The sequence below is a fragment of the Numenius arquata genome, chromosome 22, assembly GCF_964106895.1.
Source record: "Numenius arquata chromosome 22, bNumArq3.hap1.1, whole genome shotgun sequence".
Taxonomy (NCBI): domain Eukaryota; kingdom Metazoa; phylum Chordata; class Aves; order Charadriiformes; family Scolopacidae; genus Numenius; species Numenius arquata.
In genome coordinates this window covers 2505076-2512704 of record NC_133597.1, presented here as the reverse complement: position 1 = coordinate 2512704, position 7629 = coordinate 2505076, and the positions used below count along the sequence as shown (strand labels likewise).

Here is a 7629-nt window from a genome sequence, read left to right as displayed (position 1 = left end):
GCTTCAAGGAGAAAAGACAAAAACAACCAGCAAGTGCTGCAGTTTGGGCAGTCTCACTGTGGGGCATGTAAGCACCCAGAGCTCAGGCCTGGAGGTCAGACAGCACAGCCTCAGCCTCTGGGAAGCTGGGGTCCACACTGGAGATGAACCCCGTGACAGAGCTCACCCCTTCGCTTCCCCTGCGGCACCATGGGGTGCGGCACTCCTGCACAGGAGCTGAGACCCCTGGGGTGCCAGGCGTGCAAAGCTTCAGCAGCATGGAAAAGCCACTGCCCTTGTACACGATCTGCCACAGAACGGACGTACCATGCTCTGCTACTGTTGCTGCTCAGCCCCTGCCAGCCTGGGGCATGGCCACAGGGCTCTCTGCTCAGGCTGCGGTGCTGCCAACACCGAGGCTGTGCATGCAGTCCCTCTCCTACCATCCACGCCCTGGCTGCGCACACACATCATACATCAGCCTGCTTGTGTCACGACAAAGCACTGCGCTGGCCCACACAGCCCCAGCACTTCTTTCTTCCACGAGTCTATTGGCTGATGGCTCGTGATGACTACCTACATAGCACATGGCTTGCTGAGGCGTCAGATGAGCAGGACACTGGGAAACAGTATGCTGCACTGGGTATAGCAAGGGAGCCCTGCATAGATTGGTTATGAAACTCTCTGTCTTGATTTTACTGCCTTTGGTAAAGCCTGGTAAATATTTCTGGGACAGGCAGCTCCTTGTCTGGCTTTAATTACCTGGGCAAATTTTCCTAAGGATTATATTGACCTCAAATATGTCAACATTTATTGAGGCTGTGTTCTTGAGGCTTTTCCCATTAGATGCTAATGGATTCTGGCTAATAGTCAAGCCGGATTGACCACCGGAGGGTGCCCTGGCCAGCTCCGGGATACCACAAGTACCTGGGGAGAGGGCTGGGGAGGGTTACACCAGTTTTCTGGAGCCAAATATAAAAATCACCATGGCCCCAATCCAAAGAGATCAGGGAACATGCTTGAGCAATTGCATTCCTAACTATCTGCTTCTCTGGGCATGATTCACTGCAAGTCGCAGCTGTATTTACGTGAGAGACTTCAAGTAAAGGTTACTTTCGCTTGGGACTGTTCCCTCCCTGCAGGAGCAAGAAGTCCAGCACCCCTCTGCAGGGCTCCCACGTGTTTCCCTCCCTCGGGCCCCTGCCAGGGCTGGGGACATGCTCAGCACAGCGTTCGCTCACCACCACTGCACTGGAAAGCCACCTCACGCTTGTTGTTTTGAAATCACTTCTCTCCAGCCTGGTGGCTGGCAGACAAGAGGTGCCTGGGTGCCTCTGACCACCTGAGTGTGTCTCGTGTATGCTTGTGGGTGAGAGCAGTGTCTAGGTCCCTTGCTGGTTGTACCAGCCAAGGTTGGGCATAAGTGTGTGCTCCCCTTCCCTTCTGTGTGCCCCACACTGCCTGCCAGCCAGATGCCAGGCCTGCACATGCACCGATGCCCCTCTGATTGCTCAGCTCTGCATGGCTAGGCAGGGATTTCAGATGTGTGTGCATGGGTGTGCACAAGCTGCATGCCAGCTTCTGTGCCTGCACAGGGAAATAGCCCCCACCATCGTCCCTGGCCCACGTCTAGCTCCCCCTGCTCTCCACACCCAGCCTGTCACCCTGCCAGCTCCTCCAGCAGGACCCTGTGTCCCTGCCAGGCATCCCCGGGTTGCCCTGGCAGTGGATGGCCCTGCAGCCTCCCCACGTACCAGCTCCCTGCTCCCGCTGCCTCCCCACACAACGAGGTCCCCGTCCTGCTGAACTGCAGCACACCCAGGAATCACCTGCGCAATCACAGGTATTTGGGGTTAACCACATCCAGACCAGAAACAGCAGTTTTAAATACTCTCCTTTCCTCCCTCTCCTATTTTATAAAGAGGATCCAATTCCAGTCACAGTCCCCAGGGCAAAACTCACAGCACTGAGTGGGAGGGTGTGCTGGAGAGGAGAGCCAGTGCTGTTCCAAAAGTCCCTGGTGCGCAGCACAGCAGCTGCTTACAGAGGCCAGCAGTGCTACAGAGATGGCAGAGAAAGAGAGGAGTGGGAGGTGGTAGGGATGCTGTAGTGGGACACCGCCTCTGGAAGCCTTCCCTAGCACAGTGCTAGGCTCATACGAAGGGGAAATTTCTTGCTATGAGATTCACTCTGGTTCAGGCAGGGCTTGGGGCCAGGCACGGGCTGAGGAAGTGTCCACATCCTCCTGGCTTTGGCAGCAGAGAAAGGCTAGAAATAAGTCACTGCTGAGCCAATGTACCAAGGAGGTACTGGGCAAGGAATAGCCACCCAGAATGGTTTGGATAGTGCCCTGTGACTGACGGTGCTCAGGTCGCCAGGGTCATGGTATGGGTCACCTATCAGGAAACACGTTGTCCCCATGGCAGTTTCCTGGAGGCACATGACCTGGCAGACAAAAGCTGACAATGAACAGCTCAAGCAGAGGCTGTGGGACCTAGAGAAGGCATGGGAGCAGGCACGGGAAGACAAGCAAGACATTCATGAAGGAGAGGGCAGAGATGGGAGGGGCCAGTGGGACAGATGCGGGGCCCCACACCTTGGTGCTGCTGGGGAAAACCAGCCAAGCTTACCCCACCTCTCCCTTTGGCCTTGACTGCTCAACCCCAAAGCACCCTGCTGTTGGCTAGCCCTGCTCCCTCCCATGCTGTCAGCATGCAAAGGAACTGGACACGGACTCATTGCACCCCAGATGCAGACTCAGCACAGGCAGAGGAGACCACAGAGGCAGAGACTTCCCTACCTGCAAAAGCCATTGCCTTGCTATTTCCGTTAGTGCTCAAGAAGGGGCTGATTTCAGCAGAGGTAAAACCTCAGCCAGAGGTTTGCGGTCTTTGCCACATGCAAAACTCCGTGCTCATTTTCACTCTCCCACGCTCAACAGAGAGGTAAAACTTTCCCTCCAGGGCTCCCTCCTGCTCCTCACCCCCCCCGCCCCACCCCCCCAGCATTGTCACAGCCCTGCCAGGCAGGGAGAGGGTGCACACATGGCTGCTTCCGATGCGTCACCCTGCAAGGGGAACCCTCGGGTCTGGTCTTGCTGAAGCCTCTGCCTGCTCACAGGTGCTGGGATCCAAGCACAGGGACTGCCTGTTTGTCCCTCCTGTAGTCACCACGTTTGTCCCCTTCTCCCTTCCCTGGCTCCTAGAAATGATCTGGCAATACCAGGAGCTGCAGAAGCAGACAGCAGCCCACAGCCAGAGCTTGGAGGCGAAGGTGAAGAGCCTGCAGGAGCAGCTCAGTGTGGTCCCCCGGCATGCCTGCCCTGGCCGGTGGGTGGGGATGGGGTCAGCCCCTGCCTCCCTGTCAGCACACTGCCTATCAGCTTCCCACATCCACTGCCCAACCCTGCAGCTTCCCCAGGATAGGTAAGAGAAGATGGGTCCTGTCTGGCGCTGGGATGTCCTGCTGAGTCACAGTCCTCTCCATAACATGAGCTCATGAACAGCAGTGTGGATTTGTCCTTTAATCACACCCCAAATGGGTGACACAGGAACAGCGTGGTGACGGGTAGTGGGCAGTCACTGCCCACAGGTTCACAGGGAGGATGAGAGGAGGAGATGAAAGATGTCCACGCAGGGACAAACCTGAGCCAACAGGCTGAGAGGAGGGTGGTTACTCCAATGCCCCATCGGCCTCTGCTGATCCCGTTCCCCTTCACACAATGGCCCGAAGGCCAGCCCTGGGCTGAGCTAAGCCTCATGCTCCCCAGTCCCCCGGGTCATGGCATGGAGGGCAGGCTCGGCTCGGCTCTCCTGAGAGCTGCCAGAGCCTGGAGCTGGACAAGGGCTTCAGTGCAACGTCCCTAGATATCCCTGGAGGCAGCTGGGCAGGCAAAGACACAGGTCTGTCTTCAGGTTACAAGAAGCCATCGCCATGGTCAATAAAAGCTTGGAGCCAGCCTCGGTCAGTGGAGGTGAGTCTCTGGGAGGTGTGAGCCCCATCACGGGCACGGAGGCACAGCAATTATGCATGCAACAGCCATGCTGAGCAGCACTGTGCTTTCCGAGGAGCCAGGCAGGGGGCAGCGATGGGCTCGATGTGGCTGGAGGCAGGGTGGTCCCGATCTGCTAGAATGCCTGGTGCAACCTCCTGTGCTCCTCCTGGCGTAGGTTCTGTGGAGATACAGCAGGGCTATTGTGGGCAAGACATGTCCACCCACCCCCTCATACTCCACCCTTGCCCCATGGGCATGTTGGAGGGATCTTTCTGCCTGGCCCCTGTGGCCAGGGAACCACACAGTCCCCTCCTGCCAGCCTCACGGGTGCCAGGGAAATATTAGGACAGGCAGGGCAGGAGGGTGGTAGGACTCAGAGCAGTGCCAGGCTGTGAGCAGCACTGCCACGAGGGCCTGGCAAGAGAGGTTACCTGTGTGATCTCTATACTGTTGGCAGCAGCCATCAGCCAGGAGCCAGGTCCCTTTGGTCCCACTTCAACGTGACAGAGTCCAGGGGACCCAGGAGGAGAGGGCAGGGAGGGCATGCAGGAGTCTGAGGCAGGGTCACTGTCCTCAAAGAACAGCAGAGGGGACAGCCCAATCTAGAAGAGCAGAAGAAGGATTGCTGTACAGTTCCTGGCGCTTCGTGGCAAGCCAGGTCCCCTGGAGAGGACCTCGCTGTGCAGGCCTGGGGGCAAGACACCCATCCCACCATCCAGCTTTGCAGCACCCCAAGTCTTCCCAACCAGGGAGGGACCACACTGGGTCCCCAAAACCTACCGACTGGTAGAACTCATCACCAGCAGGGTCAATGACCAGCAGCGTCACCTGGTCATCACGGGCACGAATCCTGAGCACTGTCTGGTGGTGGTCCAGCCCCTCGATGCTCTCACCATTCACGGCCAGGAGACGGTCGCCTTCCTTCATCCCTGCCTGCTCAGCTGGCAGCCCCGCATCCACATCCCACAGGAACTGACCTGCCACAGAGGGAGGGTGGGGAGTTGCTCACAGAGACATTCAGCCAGAGGGGAACTGGCAACGCTGACCCCTGTGCGCAGGTGGGGACAGGGTCCCTCTGTGGGCACAGGGTTTGCAGCTATTCCTGACCTTCCAACATGCCTTGCTCAGGTACGGACTGTCCCCCCTCGGCCCCCTCACCTATGGCCCCTGAGATGCAGTCATCCTCTTTGAGCAGAAACCCGTAGCCAGCTGGACCCTTCACCATGTGCAGCTCACGGACCTTGAAGGGGAGCCAGGAGGTGTCCGCCAAGGCGGCCGTGACCCGCAGTCCCCGCAGGCGATAAAACTCCTCCACGGCACTGGATGCCACCAGCAGCGTCACCTTGCTGCCGCTCTGCTTAAGCTGGGTGGGAAACACAGGGTGCTCAGTGACATTGCCAGCCCCGGTCCCCCACCCACCCGTGCCAGGACCACGCACCTTTCTGGTGAGCTGTGCGTGCGAGTAGCTCCTCACGCTGACCCCGTTCAGCTCCAGGAGCCAGGAGCCTGGTGGCACCCCTGCCCTCTCTGCTGGCCCATCCTGCCGCACTGACAGCTGGAAGGTGCCCTTCATGCCTGCGGGGAGCAGAGGCAGTCTGGGGTGACTGGGGTGCTGTGTCAGGGAGGCTCGTGGCGCCAGCATCCCGCTGCCTGCTTTACCTTCCGGAGCCGACACACTGAAGCCAAAACCGCTTTTGTCCTGCGTGATGTGGCAGAGGCGTGGGCGGATGTCAGCTGGCAGCATCTGGGACAGGTCCCTGCCCAGGGCTTTGGCTGTTTCATAGGAGTCACCATCCAGCACCGCCAGTAGAACCTGGTTCCCGCTGGCCTTGATCTTCTGGACCACCTGGAAGGATCCAGGCTGTGAAGCCTGGATAGGGCACCCCCCCAACCACACCCTGTGGGATGAGGGCCCTGGAGGGCAGGAGGATCCCATACCCTTTGTGCCCCTGGCTGGGGAGGACCCGGGCATCCCCACAACCCCAGAGTGCTCCCAGCTTACCCTGCGGTGGTCCATATGGTCCACAAATTTGCCATTGACCTGGAGGAGCCGGTCCCCATCCTGCAGCCCCCTGCGTTGGGCCAGGCCCCCCAGCTCAACCTGCCGGATGATGTGGCCCTGGCAGCCCAGCTCCTCATGGAGGCAGAAGCCGAAGGTCTCTGTACTGCCCTTGTTCAAAAGGTAGAAGCGGGGCTCCCCAACACCTTCACCATCTGTGACGGGCACAGCATGTGAGCAGGGATCCTAACACAGGTTCTCTACCTCATCCCAGGCTGGGATCTCCCCATTCCTGCTGCCTTAAGTGTTCACCTCCCCACAGCTCCCCGGTGTGAGAGAGCCCATGACCCCAGTGATGCCCAGCTGCCAGAACCCCATGCTGACACAGGGATGCTCTGGGGAGATGAGGATATTTACCCATGTCCTCAGCCAGCGACAAGGCAGGGTTGTCAATCCCATCTTTGGGGTTAAATTCAAATTTTCTGAAATTATAAAGGGCAGGAGAGGGCACATTAGTGCAACAGCAGGGTGTGAGGAGCCCCATTCCTCCCAGAAAGGGCCAGCTGGGGCCACAGCTCCAGTCCCTCCTCTTCCCTGGGGAGAGCCAGGATGGATCTCCCTCTTGGACTGTCCCCCACATCTCTCCTGAGTTAACAACTCAGGGAAGACCGTCTTGGGGCAGGCAGCTGGGATTGGCAGCTGTGACCCACACCACCTCAGCTGAGGATGTGCCCCAGCACAGCTCAGTTGTGGTGCCATGAGCCCCAGAAAGCCCCCGGCCAGGGGGAGCTCAGCACTTACATGATGGACTTCTTGTCACCCTCGAGCCCTGCAGAGGGAGAGGAGAGGTCAGTGCTGGAGGTGGAGGGCCAGGAGCAGATCTCACAACTCTTAAGCACTCAGGGCTTGTCCATTTGCAGGCTGAGCATGCCACGCCAGGTGAGGTGGGTTTGCCAAGTCCACACAGCCCCCCGCCCCCCAGCCCCTCTGACTGCATTGCGTTTCAAAGCAGTGGGACACCTGCTGCTGGGGTCCAATGGGCACCTGCTGAGCCCAGCAGGGTCCTGTAACACCAGGGGCAAAGTAGGGCCAGGCAGCAGTATGCAGATGGAGTTTGGTCTTGGGGCTTTGCAGGGCTTCTGAGTGAGGTACGAGAAGGGTCACCAGGGTCCCAGAGAGCTGGCTGGAGCCAGGAGATGGAGACAGAGTCTTACCCCCACATACCTCCCCATAAAACTCCTCCCCACCTCTTCCAGCACAAGGACCCCCAAACCCAAGGAGAGGGCATTCTTGCCAAGTGCCCCCATTTTCCTGGATGCCTCTAGCTCCTTTTCCATGGCCTGCCTGGGCTCCTTGCTCCTTACAGAAGCAGGGCTTGGAGACACGCGTGTGGCGAAGGGTCTCTGTGGGCCCCACTGCCCCGGCACATACCTTTTGTTTGCTTCATGGCTGCAGGGAATGCAGGAGGGAGCAAGGTACAGGATGAAGTGGCAGGGAAGTGTCCCCGCCTCTTCTAAGACGTTTAATGGTTAAACAACTCCGATGTCTCCCCTGCCCTCCCCACCCTGAGGCACTGCCAGCCCTCACCCAGCAGAGCTGAGAGCAGGGACCAGCACCCTGGGACACCCAGCTTGGGAACAGATCCTGGTATCCCAGC

The 7629-nt window shown here is 58.8% G+C and overlaps 1 protein-coding gene across 1 annotated transcript; it reads right to left on the bottom strand.

The window, feature by feature from the left end:
- Positions 1-3488: 3488 nt before the first annotated feature.
- Positions 3489-7419, bottom strand: NHERF4 (NHERF family PDZ scaffold protein 4). Its single transcript, XM_074162397.1, has 10 exons — positions 7404-7419; positions 6774-6801; positions 6390-6454; positions 5976-6187; positions 5633-5819; positions 5412-5548; positions 5132-5336; positions 4754-4950; positions 4405-4575; positions 3489-4151 (listed from the first exon to the last, which is right to left on the bottom strand). Exons 1-10 carry the CDS (start codon positions 7417-7419, stop codon positions 4107-4109), a joined length of 1263 nt encoding a protein of 420 aa, XP_074018498.1. The 3' UTR covers positions 3489-4106.
- Positions 7420-7629: the final 210 nt, after the last annotated feature.